This window comes from Mustelus asterias, unplaced genomic scaffold (genome assembly GCF_964213995.1).
Source record: "Mustelus asterias unplaced genomic scaffold, sMusAst1.hap1.1 HAP1_SCAFFOLD_1364, whole genome shotgun sequence".
NCBI classification, from domain to species: Eukaryota; Metazoa; Chordata; class Chondrichthyes; order Carcharhiniformes; family Triakidae; genus Mustelus; species Mustelus asterias.
In genome coordinates, this window is record NW_027591309.1 from 25,609 (window position 1) to 46,741 (window position 21,133).

At 44.8% G+C, this 21,133-nt stretch overlaps 1 protein-coding gene across 1 annotated transcript in view; it reads left to right on the plus strand.

The window, feature by feature from the left end:
- LOC144488191 (coiled-coil domain-containing protein 185-like) overlaps positions 1–20,782 on the plus strand; it is a 35,888-nt gene extending 15,106 nt beyond the window's left edge. The window contains exon 3 of the mRNA XM_078206218.1: positions 19,831–20,782. Within this exon, the coding sequence (XP_078062344.1) occupies positions 19,831–20,782 (952 nt within the window). The remainder of the gene's footprint in view (positions 1–19,830) is intronic.
- Positions 20,783–21,133: the final 351 nt, after the last annotated feature.

Consider the following 21,133-nt stretch of genomic DNA (forward strand, 5'->3'; position numbering starts at 1 on the left):
TGGAGGGGGTGCAGAGGAGATTCATAAGTTGATTCTGGAGTTGAGAGGGTTGGCTTATGAGAAAAGACTGAGTAGACTGGGGCTATGCTCATTGGAATTCAGAAGAATGAGGGGAGATCTTATAGAAACATATAAGATTATGAAGGGAATAGATAAGATAGAAGCAGGGAAGTTGTTTCAACTGGTGAGTGAAACTAGAACTAGGGGGCATAGCCTCAAAATAAGAGGGAGCAGATTTAGGACTTGAGTTGAGAATGTGAAGGCTTTGGAGAGGGTACAGAAAAGATTCACCAGGATGTTGCCTGGTATGGAGGGCATCAGCTATGAGGAGAGGTTGGAGAAACTTGGTTTGTTCTCACTGGAACGACGGAGGTTAAGGGGCAACCTGATAGAAGTCTACAAGATTATGAGAAGCATGGACAGAGTGGATAGTCGAAAACTTTTTCCCATGGTGGAAGAGTCAATTACTAGGGGCACAGGTTTAAGGTGCGAGGGGCAAGGTTTCAAGGAGATGTACGAGGCAGATTTTTTACACAGAAGGTGGTGGGCGCCTGGAACTCACTGCCGGGGGAGGTAGTGGAAGCGGATACGGTAGTGACTTTTAAGGGGCATCTTGACAAATTCATGAATAGGATGGGAATAGAGGGATATGGTCCCTGGAAGGGTAGGGGTTTTTAGTTAAGTCGGGCAGCATGGTCGTTGCAGGCTTGGAGGATCGAAGGGCCTATTCCTGTGCTGTAATTTTCTTTGTTCTTTGAACTTCTTCACCCGAAGGGTTGTGAATCTGGAATTCCCTGCCCAGTGAAGCAGTTGAGGCTACCTCATTGAATGTTTTTAAGGCAAGGATAGATACATTTTTGAACAGTAAAGGAATTAAGGGTTATGGTGAGCGGGCGGGTAAGTGGAGCTGAGTCCACGAAAAGATCAACCATGATCTTATTGAATGGCGGAGCAGGCTTGAGGGGCCAGATGGCCTACTCCTGCTCCTATTTCTTATGTTGCAGTTGCAATGTGTATTGTCACAACAGCAAGAGGGCTGAATTTCCTGAGCTGTATGTTTGGGGAATGTCTGGTTCTCTGATTTGATTTGATTTTGTCACATGTATTAACATACAGTGAAAAGTATTATTTCTTGCGCGCTGTACAGATAAAGCATAGCGTATATCGAGAAGGAAAGGGGAGAGTGCAGAATGTAGTGTTACAGTCATAGCTAGGGTTTAGAGAAAAATCAACTTCATGCGAGGTAGGTCCATTCAAAAGTCTGATGACAGCAGGGAAGAAGCTGTTCTTGAGTTAGTTGGTACGTGGAATAGAGTATGTCTGGGGTGCGTGGAGTCCTTGATTATGCTGGCTGCTTTTCCGAGGCAGTGGGAAGTGTAGACAGAGTCAATGAATAGGAGACTGGTTTGCGTGATGGACTGGGCTACGTTCATTATCCTTTGTAATTTTTTGCAGTCTTGGGCAGAGCAGGAGCCATACCAAGCTGTGATACAACCAGAAATAATGCTTTCTACGGTGCATCTGTAAAAGTTGGTGAGAGTCGAAGCGGACATGCCAAATTTCCTTAGTCTCTTGAGAAAATATGGGCGTAGGTGGGCTTTCTTAACTATAGCATCAATGTGGAGGGACCAGGACAGGCACAAAGCAGAGAGAAAAGCAGTGTAGGCCTGTGACACTGGTGTTTTGAGAGTGGTTGGAGCAGAGCATAACAATGCAAATGAGGTAAAAGAGGTACTTTCTCCCACTCTTACTGTATTTTCATCTTAGATCATCAGATAAGAATCCATTTGAAATGGGTGCTTTGAATAAGTTGTGGGCTGGGAAGAAAGTAAGTCAACGCCCATTTGTTAAAGTGTTTGACATCCATTCTTGTTATTAGCATTTCATCAAAACATTATAGTGTTTTTTAAAAAAATGTGTTTTGAACGCACTCCAATTGTGGAAAATATCGTGCAGTGTAATTGTCGAGTTTCACATTCTCACTACTCTCAGTAAACAAGTTTCTCCTGACTGGATTTATTAGTGACCAACCTGCATTTATGTGGTTCCTCATCCCGAGCTCCCCCACAGTTGGAAGCATGCTCTCTAAGGTCTACTCTGCTCAACTTCAACATTTTAAATAACTTTTCCAAGTCACTTTTCAGCCTGTTCAGTCTTTCCTGATAGTTGTACCCTCTTAGTTATGGTATCATCCTTGTCATTTTTAAATACTTTGTCCAGTCCTTCCATATCATGTTTATTTGTAATATAGAAACCAGAACTGTGCAGAGTACTCTTAAGTGTGATCTCACTGAGAGCACGTTGAGAATAGAAGAGACTGGGTTCAGTTCTGCCACACTATACTCCCAACATAGCCTGTTTGATTTATTATTGTCACATGTATTAACATACAATGAAAAGTATTGTTTCTTGTGCGCTATACAGACAAAACATATCGTTCATAGAGAAGGAAACGAGAGAGTGCAGCATGTAGTGTTACAGTCATAGCTCAGGTGTAGAGAAAGATCAACTTAATGCAAGGTAAGTCCATTCAAAAGTCTGACAGCAGCAGGGAAGAAGCTGTTCTTGAGTCGGTTGGTACGTGACCTCAGCCTTTTGTATCTTTTTCCTGAAGGAAGAAGGTGGAAGAGAGAATGTCCGGGGTGCGTGGGGTCCTTAATTATGCTGGCTGCTTTGCCGAGGCAGCAGGAAGTGTAGACAGATTCAATGGATGGGAGGCTGGTTTGCGTGATGGATTGGGCTACATTCACGACCTTTTGTAGTTTCTTGCGGTCTTGGGCAGAGCAGGAGCCATACCAAGCTGTGATACAACCAGAAAGAATGCTTTCTATGGTGCATCTTAAACGTTGGTGAGAGTCATAGCTGACATGCCAAATTTCCTTGGTCTTCTGAGAAAGTAGAGGTGTTGGTGGGCTTTCTTAACTAAGTGTCAGCATGGGGGGACCAGGACAGGTTGTTGATGATCTGGACACCTAAAACTTGAAGCTCTCAACCCTTTCTACTTCGTCCCCATTGAAGTAGACAGGGGCATGTCCTTTACGCTTCCTGAAGTCGATGACAATCTCCTTCATTTTGTTGACATTGAGGGAGAGATTATTGTTGCCGCACCAGTTCACCAGATTCTCTATCTCATTCCTGTACTCTGTCTCATCATTGTTTGAGATCTGACCCAGGGCTTTGACTCAACGGGCTTAGGCGGAAACGGGCGAGGCAGGGTAGGTTTAGTGTTTAGTTTTTTAAAACTTAAAACCAAATCAAATACATTAAGGATGGAGGGTCATGTGATGTGTTGTTTCTGCATGATGTGGGAGCTGGTGGACCCCACTGTGGTTCCCAGTGAGCATGTCTGCAGTAAGTGTTGGCTGCTTGAGGAACTCCGGCACAGGGTTGATGAGATGGAGTCTGAGCTTCGGACACTGCGACACATCAGGGAGGGGGAGAGTTACCTGGATGCTGTGTTTCAGGAGGCAGTAACACCCCTTAGACTAACTAGCTTGAATTCAGCCAGTGGTCAGGGACAAGAGGGCGTGGCTGCGAGTGAGGCAGGTAGCGGGATCCAGGAGGTAGAGTCCTCAGTCCCTGAACCTGTCCAACAGGTTCGAGATTCTTGCTCCCTGTGTGGACGGGAACAGGGACTGCAGGGAGGATGAGCAAACTGACCACAGCACCGTGGTACAGGGAGCCGTTCAAGTGGGGGAGAAAAAAGAAATGTAGTGGTAATTGGGGATAGTATAGTTAGGGGCATTGACACTGTTCTCTGTGACCAGGATCGAGAATCCCGAAGGTTGTGTTGCCTGCCTGGTGCTCGGGTTCAGGATATCTCATCTGGGCTGCAGAGGAACTTGGAGTGGGAGGGTAAAAATCCAGTTGTCGTGGTCCACGTAGGTACCAATGACATAGGTAGAACAGGAACAGAGGTTCTGCTACGGGAATATGAAAAGCTAGGAGCTAAATTAAAAACCAGAACCAAAAAGGTAATAATCTCTGGATTACTACCTGAGCCACGAGCGAATTGGCACAGGGTCAATAAGATTAAGGAGGTAAATGCGTGGCTCAAAGATTGGTGTGGGAGGAATGGGTTTGAATTCATAGGACATTGGCACCAGTATTGGGGAAGAGGGGACCTGTTCGGATGGGATGGTATTCATCTGGATCGTGCTGGGACCAGAGTCCTGGCGAATAGTATAACTGGGTTGTAGATAGGGCTTTAAACTAAATAGTGGGGGGGAGGGTTCAGTTGTATGGAGAATTAGAAATTCAAAGGTAAAGGAGAGGGTAGGAGTGCAGGTTAATGACTAGTTAAAGGAGCCCAGGGCTCAGGAGAGGTTAGTAAAGTTTCCAGATCACGTAATAGAACAGAGAGTATAGAAGGTGGCAGGAATCTAACCTCAGGCAGAGTAAAAAAGGTGACAAGCATGAGAAGGGAGGTGGTCAACACAGTGCACGGAGATGGTCTGGGGAAGAATAACCAGTCTGTGACAGGAAGGGACAGAGCATTCAAACAAAGGAATGCACTAACAAATTGGGTCCAGGTAAGAAAGACGAACATAAAGACACTTTACCTGAATGCATATAGCATTCGAAACAAAGTGAATGAGTTGACGGCACAAATCAGTACAAATGGGTATGATCTAGTGGCCATTACAGAAACGTGGTTGCAGGGTGACCAGGACTGGGAAGTAAATATCCAGGGGTATCAGACAATTCGGAAGAATAGACAGGAAGGAAAAGGAGGTGGGGCAGCTCTGTTAATTAAAGATAACATCAGGGCGGTAGTGAGAGACGATATAGGCTCGAAGGAGCAAAATGTGGAATCGTTGTGGGTGGAGATAAGGAATAGTAAGGGGAAAAAGTCACTGGTGGGCGTGGTCTATAGGCCCCCAAATAATAACTTCAAGTTGGGGCGGGCCATAAACAAACAAATAACAGATGCATGTAGAAACGGAACAGCAATAATCATGGGGGATTTTAACCTTCATATTGATTGGTCAACTCAAGTCAGACGCAGTGGACTTGAGGAAGAGTTTTTAGAATGCTGTCGCGATAGTTTCCTCGAACAGTATGTTACAGAACCTACGAGGGAGCAAGTTATCTTGGATCTGGTCCTGTGTAATGAGACAGGTAAAATTAATGATCTCCTTGTGAGGGATCCTCTTAGAATGAGTGATCACAATATGGTTGAATTTCTAATACAGATGGAGGGTGAGAAAGTAGGGTCCCAAACCAGTGTCCTCTGCTTGAACAAGGGGCATTACAGTAGGATGAGGGCGGAGTTGGCGAATGTAGACTGGGAACACAGACTAATTGGTGGGACAGTTGAGGAACAGTGGAGGAGTTTTAAGGAGATTTTTCTCAGTACTCAGGAAAAATATATTCCAGTGAAAAAGAAGGAATGTAAGAAAAGGGATAACCAGCCATGGATAACTAAGGAGATAAAGGAGATGATCAAATTAAAAACCAATGCATACAGAGTGGCCAAAATTAGTGGGGAACTAGAAGATTGGGAAGAACAAAGAGCAGTACAGCACAGGAAACAGGCCCTTCAGCCCTCCAAGCCTGTGCCGCTCATTGGTCCAACTAGACCATTCGTTTGTATCCCTCCATTCCCAGACTGCTCATGTGACTATCCAGGTAAGTCTTAAACGATGCCAGCGTGTCTGCCTCCACCACCCTACTTGGCAGCGCATTCCAGGCCCCCACCACTATGTGTAAAATACGTCCCTCTGATAGCTGAGTTACACCTTGCCCCTCTCACCTTGAGCCCATGACCCCTCGTGATCGTCACCTCCGACCTGGGAAAAAGCTTCCCACTGTTCACCCTATCTATACCCTTCATAATTTTGTACACCTCTATTAGGTCTCCCCTCATTCTCCATCTTTCCAGGGAGAACAAGCCCAGTTTACCCAATCTCTCCTCATAACTAAGACCCTCCATACCAGGCAATATCCTGGTAAACCTTCTCTGTACTCTCTCTAAAGCCTCCACGTCCTTCTGGTAGTGCGGCGACCAGAACTGGACACAGTACTCCAAATGTGGCCTAACCAGCATTCTATACAGCCGCAACATCAGACTCCAGCTTTTATACTCTATACCCCGTCCTATAAAGGCAAGCATACCATATGCCTTCTTCACCATCTTCTCCACCTGTGCTGCCACCTTCAAGGATTTGTGGACTTGCACACCTAGGTCCCTCTGTGTTTCTATACTCTTGATGGCTCTGCCATTTATTGTATAACTCCCCCCGACATTAGTTCTTCCAAAATGCATCACTTCGCATTTATCTGGATTAAATTCCATCTGCCATTTCTCCACCCAATTTTCCAGCCTATCTATATCCTGCTGTATTGTCCGACAATGTTCATCGCTATCTGCAAGTCCAGCTATTTTCGTGTCATCCGCAAACTTGCTGATAACACCAGTTACACCTTCTTCCAAATCATTTATATATATCACAAATAGCAGAGGTCCCAGTACAGAGCCCTGCGGAACACCACTGGTCACAGACCTCCAGCCGGAAAAAGACCCTTCGACTGTTACCCTCTGTCTCCTGTGGCCAAGCCAGTTTTCTACCCATCTAGCCACCTCTCCTTGTATCCCATGAGTCTTAACCTTCTTAACCAACCTGCCATGAGGGACTTTGTCAAATGCCTTACTGAAATCCATATAGACGACATCCACGGCCCTTCCTTCGTCAACCGTTTTTGTCACTTCCTCAAAAAACTCCATCAAATTTGTAAGACACGACCTCCCTCTTACAAAACCATGCTGTCTGTCACTAATGAGATTGTTCCGTTCTAAATGCGCATACATCCTGTCTCTAAGAATCCTCTCCAACAACTTCCCTACCACGGACGTCAAGCTCTTTGGCATATAATTACCCGGGTTATCCCTGCTAACCTTCTTAAATAACGGTACCACATTCGCTATCCTCCTATCCTCAGGGACCTCATCTGTGTCCAACGAAGAGACAAAGATTTCCGTCAGAGGCCCAGCAATTACATCTCTTGTCTCTCCGAGCAGTCTGGGATAGATGCCATCAGGCCCTGGGGATTTGTCAGTTTTAATGTTACCTAAAAAACCTAACACTTCCTCCCTTGTAATGAAGATTCTCTCTAACAGGTTAACACCTCCCTCTGAGACACTCCCAGTCAACAAGTCCCTCTCCTTTGTGAATACCGATGCAAAGTATTCATTTAGGATCTCCCCTATTCCCTTAGGTTCTAAGCATAATTCCCCTCCTTTGTCCCTGAGAGGTCCAACTTTTTCTCTGACAACTCTTTTGTTCCTAACATATGAATAAAATGCCTTAGGATTCTCCTTAATCCTATCTGCCAAGAACATTTCGTGACCTCTTTCTGCCCTTCTAACTTCCCGTTTGAGTTCTTTCCTACTCTCTCTGTATTCCTCCAGAGCGCCATCTGTTTTCAGTTGCCTGGACTTAACGTATGCCTCTCTTTTTTTTTTGATCAGATCCTCAATTTCCCTGGTTATCCACGGAAGGCTTTAAAAAACAACAAAGAACTTCTCAGAAAGCAATAAAGAAAGGAAAGATAGATTATGAAAGTAAACTGGCACAAAATATAAAAACTGATAGTAAAAGTTTTTACAAATATATAAAACGGAAAAGAGTGGCTAAAGTAAAGGTTGGTCCCTGAGAAGATGAGAAGGGGGATTTAATAATAGGAAACGAGGAAATGGCCGAGGCCTTAAACAAGTTTTTTGTGTCGGTCTTCACAGTGGAGGACACAAATAGCTTACTAATAATTCACGGTCATGGGACTGTAGGGGGTGAGGACCTTAAAACGATCACTATTACTAAAGAGATAGTGCTTGGTAGGCTAATGGGACTAAAGGTAGACAAGTCCCCTGGTCCGGATGGAATGCATCCCAGGGTACTGAAAGAAATGGCAGAAGAAGACCCTTGCTCTTTGTGATTTTTATAAATGACCTGAATGAGCAAGTGGAAGGATGGGTTGGCAAGTTTGCTGATGACACAAAGGTTGGTGGGGTTGTGGATAGTGTAGAGGGATGTCAGCAGTTGCAACGAGACATAGATAAGATGCAAGACTGGGCGGAGAAGTGGCAGATGGACTTCAACCCAGATAAGTGTGTGGTGGTTCATTTTGGCAGGTCGAATAGGATGGAAGAATATAATATTAAGGGTAAGACGCTTGGCAGTGTGGAAGATCAGAAGGATCTTGGGGTCCGGGTTCATAGGACGCTCAAAGCAGCGTCGCAGGTAGAGGCTGTGGTTAAGAAGGCGTATGGAATACTGGCCTTCATCAATAGAGGAATTGAGTTTAGAAATTGGGAGATAATGCTGCAGCTGTATAGGACCCTGGTCAGACCCCACCTGGAGTACTGTGCCCGGTTCTGGTCGCCTCATTACAGAAGGGATGTGGAAGACGTAGAAAGGGTGCAGAGGAGATTTACAAGGATGTTGCCTGGACTAGGTGGCATGCCTTTTGAGGATAGGTTGAGAGAGCTAGGTCTTTTCTCCTTGGAGAAGCGATGGATGAGAGGTGACCTGATAGAGGTGTATAAGATGTTGAGAGGTATTGATAGAGTGGATTCTCAGAGGCTTTTACCCAGGGCTGAAATGGTTGCCACAAGAGCTCACAGGTTTAGGGTGCTGGGGAGTAGGCAAAGAGGAGATGTTAGGGGTAAGTTTTTCACTCAGAGGGTGGTGGGTGTGTGGAATCGGCTGCCGGTAGTGGTGGTGGAGGCGGATTCGATAGAGTCTTTTAAGAGACTTTTGAATAAGTTCATGGAAGTTCGTAAGATAGAGGGTTATAGGTAAGCCTAGTAGGTAGGGACATGTTTGCCGCAACTTGTGGGCCGAAGGGCCTGTTTGTGCTGTAGCTTTTCTATGTTCTAAGAAATAGCAAATGCATCAGTTGTAATTTATCAAAATTTACTGGACTCTGGGGAGCTGCCAGCTGATTGGAAAACAGCTAATGTAACGCCACTGTTTAAAAAAGGAGGTAGACAAAAGGCAGGTAACTACAGGCCGGTTAGCTTAACATCCGTAGTTGGGAAAATGCTGGAATCTATCATTAAGGAAGAAATAGCAGGACACCTGGAAACGAATGGTTCAATCAAGCAGACGCAGCATGGATTCATGAAGGGAAAGTCATGTTTGATTAATTTACTGGAATCTTTTGAGGATATAATGAGTGCGGTTGACAGAGGGGAACCGGTGGATGTGGTGTATTTAGATTTCCAGAAGGCATTCGATAAGGTGCCTCACAAAAGGTTGCTGCATAAGATAAAGGTACACGGAGTTGGGGGTAAAGTGTTAGCGTGGATTGAGGATTGGCTATCTAACAGACAGCAGAGACTCGGAATAAATGGGTGCTTTTCTGGTTGGCAATCAGTGACTAGTGGCGTGCCGCAGGGATCGACGCTGGGGCCTCAACTATTTACCATATACATAGACAATCTGGAGGAGGGGACCGAGTGTAGGGTAACAAAGTTTGCGGATGACACAAAGATGAGTGGGAAAGCAAATTACCTGGAGGACACAGAGTCTGCAGAGAGATTTGGATAGGCTAAGTGAGTGGGCGAGGATCTGGCAGATGGAGTATAACGTTGGTAAGTGTGATGTTATCCACTTTGGAAGGAATAATAGTAAAATGAACTGTTATTTAAAGGGTGAAAAATTACAACATGCTACTGTGCAGAGGGACCTGGGGGTCCTTGTGCATGAATCACAAAAACTCAGTTTGCAGGTGCAGCAGGTGATCAAGAAGGCAAATGGAATGTTGGCCTTTATCACGAGAGGGATGGAGTATAAAAGCAGGGAGGTCATGCTGCAACTGTACAGGGTACTGGTGAGGCCGCAACTAGAGTACTGTGTACAATTTTGGTCCCCTTATTTAAGAAAGGATATATTGGCCTTGGAGGGGGTACAGAGAAGGTTCACCAGGTTGATGCTGGAGATGAGGGGGTTAGCTTATGAGGAGAGATTGAGTAGATTGGGCCTGTACTCATTGGAGTTTAGAAGGTTGAGGGGAGATCTCATAGAGACATATAAGAGAATGAAAGGGCTAGACAGGGTAGAAGCAGCGAGGTTATTTCCACTTACAATGGAAACAAGAATGAGGGGGCATACCCTCAAAATTCGCGGGGGTCAATTTAGAACAGAGTTGAGGAGGAACTTCTTCTCTCAGAGGGTAGTGAATCTTTGGAATTCTCTGCCCAATGAAGCAGTAGAGGCTACCTCGTTCAATGTGTTTCAGTCACAGATAGATAGATTTTTAACCATTAAGGGAATTAAGGGTTATGGGGAGCGGGCGGGTAAGTGGAACTAAACCCACTATCAGATCAGCCATGATCTTATTGAATGGTGGAGCAGGCTTGAGGGGCTAGATGGCCTACTCCTGCTCCTATTCCTTATGTTCTTATGACCCACTACGGTGGTGTCATCAGCAAACTTGAAAATCGAACTGGAGGGGAATTTGGCCACACAGTCATAGATGTATAAGGAGTATAAGAAATAGGAGCAGGAGTAGGGCATCTAGCCCCTCGAGCCTGCCCCGCCATTCAATAAGATCATGGCTGATCTGATAGTGGTTTAGTTCCACTCACCCGCCCGCTCCCCATAACCCTTAATTCTCTTATTGATCAGAAATCTATCTACCTGTGACTTAAACATATTTAACGAGGTAGCCTCCACTGCTTCAATGGGCAGAGAATTCCAGAGATTCACTACCCTCTGAGAGAAGAAGTTCCTCCTCAACTCTGTTCTAAACTGACTCCCCCTTATTTTGAGGCTGTGTCCTCTAGTTCTTGTTTCCTTTCAAAGTGAAAAGAATCTCTCTGCCTCTACCCTGTCTAGCCCCTTCATTATCTTATATGTCGCTATAAGATCTCCCCTCAGCCTTCTAAACTCCAACGAGTACAGGCCCAATCTACTCAATCTCTCCTCATAAGCTAACCCCCTCATCTCCGGTATCAACCTGGTGAACCTTCTCTGTACTCCCTCCAAGGCCAGTATATCCTTTCACAAACAAGGGGACCAAAATTGCACACAGTACTCTAGTTGCGGCCTCACCAGTGCCTTGTACAATTGCAGCAAGACCTTCCTGCTTTTATACTCCATCCCCTTCGCGATAAAGGCCAACATTCCATTCGCCTTCTTGATCACCTGCTGCACCTGCAAACTGAGTTTTTGGGATTCATGCACAAGGACCCCCAGGTCCCTCTGCACAGTAGCATGTTGTAATTTTTCACCGTTTAAATAATAGTCCATTTTACTATTATTCCTTCCAAAGTGGATAACCTCACACTTGTCAACATTATACTCCATCTGCCAGATCCTTGCCCACTCACTTAGCCTATCCAAATCTCTCTGCAGACTTTGTGTCCTCCAGGCAATTCGCTTTCCCACTCATCTTTGTGTCATCCGCAAACTTTGTTACCCTACACTCGGTCCCCTCCTCCAGATCGTCTATGTATATGGTAAACAGTTGAGGCCCCAGCACCGATCCCTGCGGCACGCCACTAGTCACCAACTGCCAACCAGAAAAGCACCCATTTATTCCAACTGTCTGCTTCCTGTTAGATAGCCAATCCTCAATCCACGCCAACACTTTACCCCCAACTCCGTGTACCTTAATCTTCTGCAGCAGCCTTTTGTGAGGCGCCTTATCGAACACCTTCTGGAAATCCAAAAACACCACATCCACCGGTTCCCCTCTGTCAACCGCACTCATTACATCTTCATAAAAGTCCAGTAAATTAATCAAACACGACTTTCCCTTCATGAATCCATGCTGGGTCTGCTTGATCGAACCATTCTTATCCAGATGGCCCGCTATTTCTTCTTTAATGATGGATTCCAGCAATTTCCCAACTACGGACGTTAAGCTAACCGGCCTGTAGTTACCTGCCTTTTGTCTACCTCCTTTTTTAAACAGTGGCGTCACATTAGCTGTTTTCCAGTCAGACGGCACTTCCTCAGAATCCAGCGAATTTTGATAAATTACAACCAACACATCTGCTATTACTTCTGCCATTTCTTTTAGTACCCTGGGATGCATTCCATCCGGGCCCGGGGACCTGTCTACCTTTAGTCCCATTAGCCGACCCAGCACTACCTCTTTAGTAATAGTAATCGTTTTAAGGACCTCACCCCCTATAGTCCCACAACTGTCAATTTTCGGTAAGTTATTTGTGTCCTCTACCGTGAAGACCGACACAAAAAACTTGTTTAAGGCCTCGGCCATTTCCTCGTTTCCCATTATTAAATCCCCCTTCTCATCTTCTAAGGGTCCAACATTTACTTTAGCTACTCTTTTCCTTTTTATATATTTGTAAAAACTTTTACTATCAGTTTTTATATTTTGTGCTAGTTTAGTTTCATAATCTATCTTTCCTTTCTTTATTGCTTTCTTAGTAGTTCTTTGTTGTTTTTTAAAGCTTTCCCAACCTTCTAATTCCCCACTAGTTTTGGCCACTCTGTATGCATTGGTTTTTAATTTAATACTCTCCTTTATTTCCTTAGTTATCCACGGCTGGTTATCCCTTTTCTTACGTTCCTTCTTTATCACAGGAATATATTTTTCCTGAGTACTGAGAAAAATCTCCCTAAAAATCCTCCACTGTTGCTTAGCTGTCCTACCAACGAGTCTGCGCTCCCAGTCTACATTAGCCAATTCTGCCCTCATCCTCTGTTCAAGCAGAGGACATTGGTTTGGGACCCTATTTTCTCACCCTCCATTTGTATTAGAAATTCAACCGTATTGTGATCACTCATTCCAAGAGGATCCCTCACAAGAAGATCATTAATTTTACCTGTCTCATTACACAGGACCAGATCCAAGATAACTCGCTCCCCCGTAGTTTCTGTAACATACTGTTCGAGGAAACTATCCCAACAGCATTCTAAGAACTCTTCCTCAAGTCCACCGCGTCCGACTTGAGTCAACCAATCAATATGCAGGTTAAAATCCCCCATGATCATTGCTGTTCCGTTTTTGCACGCATCCATTATTTGCTTGTTTATAGCCCGCCCCACCTTGAAGTTATTATTTGGGGGCCTATAGACCACGCCCACCAGTGACTTTTTCCCCTTACTATTCCTTATCTCCACCCACAACGATTCCACATTTTGCTCCTTAGAGCCTATATCGTCTCTCACTACCGCCCTGATGTTATCTTTAATTAACAGAGCTACCCCACCTCCTTTCTTTCCTGTCTATCCTTCCGAATTGTCTGATACCCCTGTATAGTAGAGTATAGTAGGGGGCTGAGAACACAGCCTTGTGGGGACCGGTGTTGAGGATGATCGTGGAGGAGGTGTTGTTGCCTATCCTTACTGATTGTGGTCTGTGAGTTAGGAAGTTCAGGATCAAGTCGCAGAGGGAGGTGCCAAGGCCCAGGCCACGGAGTTTGGAGATGAGTTTCGTGGGAGTAATGGCTGAGCTGTAGTCAAAGAACAAAGAACAATACAGCACAGGAACAGGCCCTTCGGCCCTCCAAGCCCGTGCCGCTCCCTAGTCCAAACTAGACCATTCTTTTGTATCCCTCCATTCCCACTCCATTCATATGGCTATCTAGATAAGTCTTAAACGTTCCCAGTGTGTCCGCCTCCACCACCTTGCCTGGCAGCGCATTCCAGGCCCCCACCACCCTCTGTGTAAAATATGTCCTTCTGATATCTGTGTTAAACCTCCCCCCCTTCACCTTGAACCTATGACCCCTTGTGAACGCCACCATCGACCTGGGGAAAAGCTTCCCACCGTTCACCCTATCTATGCCTTTCATAATTTTATACACCTCTATTAAGTCTCCCCTCATCCTCCGTCTTTCCAGGGAGAACAACCCCAGTTTACCCAATCTCTCCTCATAATTAAGCCCCTCCATACCAGGCAACATCCTAGTAAACCTCCTCTGTACTCTCTCCAAAGCCTCCACGTCCTTCTGGTAGTGTGGCGACCAGAACTGGACGCAGTATTCCAAATGCGGCCGAACCAACGTTCTATACATCTGCAACATCAGACCCCAACTTTTATACTCTATGCCCCGTCCTATAAAGGCAAGCATGCCATATGCCTTCTTCACCACCTTCTACACCTGTGACGTCACCTTCAAGGATCTGTGGACTTGCACACCCAGGTCCCTCTGCGTATCTACACCCTTTATGGTTCTGCCATTTATCGTATAGCTCCTCCCTACATTATTTCTACCAAAATGCATCACTTCGCATTAATCAGGATTGAACTCCATCTGCCATTTCTTTGCCCAAATTTCCAGCCTATCTATATCCTTCTGTAGCTTCTGACAATGCTCCTCACTATCTGCAAGTCCTGCCAATTTTGTGTCGTCCGCAAACTTACTGATCACCCCAGTTACACCTTATTCCAGATCGTTTATATAAATCACAAACAGCAGAGGTCCCAATACAGAGCCCTGCGGAACACCACTAGTCACAGGCCTCCAGCCGGAAAAAGACCCTTCCACTACCACCCTCTGTCTTCTGTGACCAAGCCAGTTCTTCACCCATCTAGCCACCTCCCCCTTTATCCCATGAGATCCAACCTTTTTCACCAGCCTACCATGAGGGACTTTGTCAAACGCTTTACTAAAGTCCATATAGACGACTTTCTCGGCCCTTCCCTCGTCAACCATTCTGGTCACTTCTTCAAAAAACTCCACCAAGTTAGTGAGGCATGACCTCCCTCTCACAAAACCATGCTGACTATCGTTAATGAGTTTATTCCTTTCTAAATGCGCATACATCCTATCTCTAAGAATCTTCTCCAACAACTTCCCCACCACGGACGTCAAGCTCACCGGCCTATAATTACCCGGGTTATCCTTCCTACCCTTCTTAAATAACGGGACCACATTAGCTATCCTCCAATCCTCAATAAATAGGAGTCTGACATAGGTGTCCTTGTCATCTAGGTGTTCCAGGGTTGAGTGCAGGGCCAGAGAAATGGCGTCTGCTGTGGACCTGTTGCGGCGGTAGGCAAACTGTAGTGGATCCAGGTAGTCCGGGAGGCTGGAATTGATTCGTGCCATGACTAACGTTTCGAAGCACTTCATAATGATGGATGTCAGAGCCACCGGCCAATAGTCATTAAGGTATGCTACTTGGTTTTTCTTAGGTACCAGGATGATGGTTGTCTTCTTGAAGGAGATAGGGACTTCAGATTGGTGTAAAGGGAGGTTGAAGATGTCTGTGAATACCTCCGCCAGCTGATCTGCGCAGGATCTGAGTGCACGTCCGGGTACCCCATCCGGGCCAGTCGCTTTCCCTGGGTTGGCCTTCAAGAAAACTACTCTGATATCTGCAATGGTGACCCCAGATACAGATTCATCCAGAGCTTCCAGGTGGAGGGCACGTTCTCGCTGACCTCTTGCTCAAATCGGGCGTAGAATGCATTGAGCTCATCAGGGAGGGGTGCGTTGGAGCCAGCGATTTTACATGCCTTCATCTTGTAGCCTGTTATGTCTTGCAGACCTTGCTATAGTCGGTGGGTGTCGGTGTGGCTAGCCTGGGACTCTAGCTTGGTCTGGTATTGTCTTTTGGCATCTTTGATGGATCTCCTTAGATTGTATCTGGCTTTCTTGTATAGTCATGATGTGGAGATGCCGGCATTGGACTGGAGTAAACACAGTAAGAGTTTTAACAACACCAGGTTAAAGTTATTTGGTAGCAAATGCCACTAGCTTTCGGAGCGCTGCTCCTTCGTCAGATGGAGTGGATATCTGGTCACAAACAAGGCATACAGAGACACAAACTCAAGTTACAGAATACTGATTAGAATGTGAATCTTTACAGTTAACCAAGTCTTAAAGATACAGACAATGTGAGTGGAGAGAGCATTAGGCACAGGTTAAAGAAATGTGCATTGTCTCCAGACAGTCTGGAGACACTCAGATCCTGCGCGGATCAGCTGGCAGAGGTATTCACAGACAACTTCAACCTCTCTTTACAACAATCTGAGGTCCCTATCTGCTTCAAGAAGACAACCATCATCCCGGTACCTAAGAAAAACCAAGCAGCGTGCCTTAATGACTATTGTCTGGAGACAATACACATTTCTTAAACCTATGCCTAATGCTATCTCCACTCACATTGTCTGTATCTTTAAGACTTGGTTAGCTGTAAAGATTCGCATTCTAATCAGTATTCTGTAACTTGAGTTTGTGTCTCTGTGTCCTGTTTGAGAGCAGATTTCCACTCCATCTGACAAAGGAGCAGCGCTCCGAAAGCTAATGGCTTTTGCTACCAAATAAACCTGTTGGACTTTAACCTGGTGTTGTTAAAACTCTTACTTTCTTGTATAGGTCAGTGTCGCCTGACTTGAACGCCTCAGACCTGGACTTCAGTAAGCAGTGGATATCCCACGCACCCCGGATATTCTCTCTTCCACCTTCTTCCTTCGGGAAAAAGATACAAAAGTCTGAGATCACGTACCAACCGACTCAAGAACAGCTTCTTCCCTGCTGCTGTCAGACTTTTGAATGGACCTACCTCGCACTAAGCTGATCTTTCTCTACACCCTAGCTATGACTGTAACACTACATTCTGCACTCTCTTGTTTCCTTCTCTATGAACAGTATGTTTTGCCTGTGTAGCGCGCAAGAAACAATACTTTTCACTGTATGTTAATATATGTGACAATAATAAATCAAATCAAATCAAAAATATTCCTGTTCACCCATGGTTTCCGGTTGGGGAACACATGGATTTGCTTCTTTGGCACAGTCTTCTACACACTTACTAATAGAACATAGAACATAGAAAAAATACAGCACAAACAGGCCCTTCGGCCCACAAGTTGCGCCAGCTTAGGCTTATATATAGGCTTACCTATAACCCTCAATCCTATTAAGTCCCATGTAATCATCCAGAAGTCTCTTAAAAGACCCTATCGAGTTTGCCTCCACCACCACTGACGGCAGCCGATTCCACTCACCCATCACCCTCTGAGTGAAAAACATACCCCTGACATCTCCTCTGTACCTACTCCCCAGCACCTTAAACCCGTGTCCTCTCGTAGCAGCCATTTCAGCCCTGGGAAAAAGCCCCTGAGAATCCACCCGATCTATACCTCTCAACATCTTGTACACCTCTATCAGGTCACCTCTCATCCTTCGTCTCTCCAAGGAGAAAGGACCGAGCTCCCTCAGCCTATCCTCATAAGGCATGCCAACCAATCCAGGCAACATCCTTGTAAATCTTCTCTGCACCCTTTCAATCATTTCCACATCCCTCCTGTAATGAGGCGACCAGAAGTCAGTTACTGTAGTGGCGTACTCGTTCAGGCTGGTCGCAGTGTTTTTAAATACTGACCAGTCCACTGATTCCAAGCAGTCCCATAGGAGATCATCCGATTCCTCAGACCAACATTGCATGACACTCTTTGATGGATTCTCCCGCTTCAGTTTTTGCTTGTAAGCCGGGAGCAGGAGCACAGCCTTGTGGTCTGATTTGCCAAATCAAACAACAAGTCTGAATAGTCTAATGACCAATTTTTTTATTCATTCATCGGATATGGGTGTTACTGGCTGGGCCAGCACTTATTGTCCATTTCAGAGGGCAGTTAACAGTCAGCCACATGTAGGCCAGATCAGATGAGGATGACAGATTTCCCTCCCTAAAGGACATTCATGAACCAGTTGAGTTTTTACCACAGTAACCTCACAGTAACTTCATTGCAGTGTTAATGTAAGCCTACTTGTGACAATAATAAATAAACTTTAAAACTTTACCAACCGACAATGGTTTTGTGGTCATCATTAGACTTTCAATTCCAGATTTTTATTGAATTCAAATTTCACCATCTGCTGTCGTGAGATTTGAACCCAGGTCCCTAGAGCATTGTCCTCAGAGCACCACTGCCATACCCAATGTCCACAGAGCCATACCCAATCTTGATGAACTTGCCTGCAGGAAAGATGGGGTAAAGGAAGGGAAGACAAAACAAGGAGGGCCATCTGTCAGTGGGAACAAACATCAAATTATCCAATGAGGTTTCAGATGCTTATTGTTGTATTCATTCACAGGATGTGGCAAGATCACAATTTATTACCAATCTTTATTTATCCTTGAAAAGGAGGTCTTTGCTGTCTTTTTGAATACAGCAGAGTGGCTTGCTAGGGCAGTTCAGAGGACAGAAGTTCACTGTTGTTGTGCTTCTGCAGTAACGTGGGTCAGACTGATCAATAACAAGTTTCCTTTCCTAAAAGATGCTAGTTAATCAGATAGGTTTTTATATCATTCTAGAGCCTCTTTGTCACTGTTGCTGACACTATCTTTTATTCTAGATTTATTTAGTTCATTAGATTTAAATTTCCCAGCTTTCATTGTAATCGGAACTCATTTCCCCAGATTATTAATCAGGGCCTCTGGATTACTAGTCTAGTAACATAACCGTGCTACTATACACCCACACTGCTGCAGCATCCTCTACAAATAAATCATTTCAAAGGATTTGGATATTCTGTTCAGATAAACCAAAAGGATCAGAGACATCTTACATTACCATTGTGACAATTGAGTAAGGCAATTTTATGTTGTCAAATTTATAGTTGAACTATGCAAATAGTGGGACTTTCCAACGTAAGCAGTTACCTGTTGCAGGTCTTTCACCACATGGTGTTTGGCACGTCTCCCTTGTTTTTTGGTCTACTCATGGAGGCAATTGTCTCTGTCTTCTTCTCGTCCCAACCCTGATTCTTCCCAAGCTCTATAACATCTTCATTTCAGCCGTGCCTGTTGCTAAATGTTTAGGTCCACCTTCCCTGTTCTGCCTTCAGTAGCCTAATTCTAGAGCTGGCTACCCTTCACTTCTCCGCTGAATAACAGCTAGGGAAGAGCCAAGGAGCCAGCACAGATACCAAGTTAAATCCAAGCCCCTCTAAGTTCCACTCAAATCAGCAAATTCATCAACTCAGGCAGTCTCAATATGACAGCACTAATTATTAGCTCCACAAGTTTGAGTAGCAACTAAAATTGATACCCCCTTTCAGTGTACGTTAATTTACCATAAGGATTTGAATGTGCTTGTTTAAGGTTAACTTTTTGTGGTGCTGCAATAGTAATACTATTAATGATGTGGAGATGCCGGCTTTGTACTGGGATGAGCACAGTAAGAAGCCTCACAACACCAGGTTACAGTCCAACAGGTTTATTTGGAATCACGAGCTTTTGGAGCGCTGCTCCTTCGTCAGGTGAGTGGAGAGGTAGGTTCTTCCTATCTCTCCATTCACCTGATGAAGGACCAGCGCTCTGAAAGCTCGTGATTCCAAATAAACCTGTTGGACTGTAACCTGGTGTTGTGAGGCTTCTTACTAATACTATTAAGTAATCTAAGTGACAGCATTGATATTACAGCATTGTATTTATGAAATACAATGTTAGAAATGCTTTGCAAGACATTTTCCTCAATACTACTCCTTTCACTCTATAAAAGTGGTCTGTTTCGGCTCTGCACCTTTGAGGCAGACGATTACAGTGTCAAATCCCATTCCAGAGACTTAATTTCAAGGCTGACACTTCAGTGCAGCACTAAGTGAGTGCTACCCTGTTGGAGGTACTGTCTTCTGGATGAGGCATTAAACTGAAGCTTATCTGCCCTCTAAAGAGCTTTCCCATTGTTCTATCCAACACTTAACTCTAAACTACCACCCAGACCAGATAACAGAGCAATTTATTTCATTGTTCTTTGTGGCAGCTGCCCCCTTTCCTACATGGAGTGAAAAGTAAAAGTACTCAATTGGTTATAAAGACATTTGGAACGTGTTGAGGGCAGAACAATGGTGTAAGCACAAAGCTTTCCTTTCATAAACTGAATTTCATGTGTTCACAGGTGGAGAAAAGAACGGGAAATGAGACAGTCTAAAATCCAGCAGGAAGTGAAACAGACGGCTGAGCTGCGGGAGAAAGACGTGCTTTTCAAAGAAAGCAAGTGGAGAATGTTGGCTGAGAAGCAGGAATTAAAGAAAAAGGAAAAAATAGAACAAGCAAAATATGAAGCAGAGATCCGTAAACGTCACCAAAATCAGCAACAGAAGCAAAAGGAAATTATCAAGCAGGTCACCAAAGAGCAAGAAGTACAGGTCTCGCAGGCAAAGCTGTCAAATGCTGCCCAGAAAAGGCTGCTGAAGGAAATGAGCGACCAAAACAAAATCAGACTGCAGAATGAGCACGAAAAACTGAAACATCTGATCCTGAAAAAGGAGCTGGACAATCTAACCAAAACCGAGGAGTTAATGGTGAGGATGTCACTGGAGCGCAAGCTTTTAAGATTCAAGGAAAACCACAAACTTCTTGTGGAAGAAAGAAAGAGAGGGCTGAAAGAAAGAGCAATCAAGGAACAAAACCAGATCCTTCAGGCTCGCTTAAGGGCTGAAAAACTAGAACAGCAACAGAAGGAACGTAAGGAAGCATTGGCTGAAATCTCTGATCTCAAAATCGAACAGGCTCAGAAAACGGTGTTGAAGAGTGTCCAAAACAAAGCCCTTCAGTCCCAGAAGAGCAGATCAGAGAAAGAGAAAATCCACCAGCAGATAAAAAAGAAGGTGGAGGAAGAAGAAGAATGGCACCGGCAAGCAATGGAAGAAACTATTAAGAGAAAAGACAAGAGGAGTGAAGAGATATTGAAGGTAAAGAGAGCCACCATTGAGGAGTCGCGTCAAGTTGCCCGAGCTGCCTTTCAAATGAGAGAACGAGTGAGGGAACAGATCAACAGCCGTTCGTTTGACCAGATGGCAATGGAAGCAGCACTGTGGGCCAGCCTAGTGAAAAAGATAGCTTACTAATTCATGTGTGAGGGGAGAGAATGAAATCCCATAATTAGAACACCCGATTTAGTTCCTCATTAGTGCCGCCCCTCTCAGAAGGGACTTTATTTTGTTGCTTTGCTTGATGACGCTGGGGCAGCAAGTTACAAGTTTTTAGAAAAGGCACCAACATGGCTGATCGTACTTCAGTTAATATTAAACCACGAGGTAAGGAGTTTTCTCAGAAGGAAGTTAAATATTTGGGGAATCCACTGAAAGTGGCATTTGATTGAGTTATAGGATGATGAAGTTTATTGTTATGTAAACATAACTCAAAAGCTTCATCATGACCTGATTTCTTCCACCAGTGTTGTGAATCTGAGGGAAACA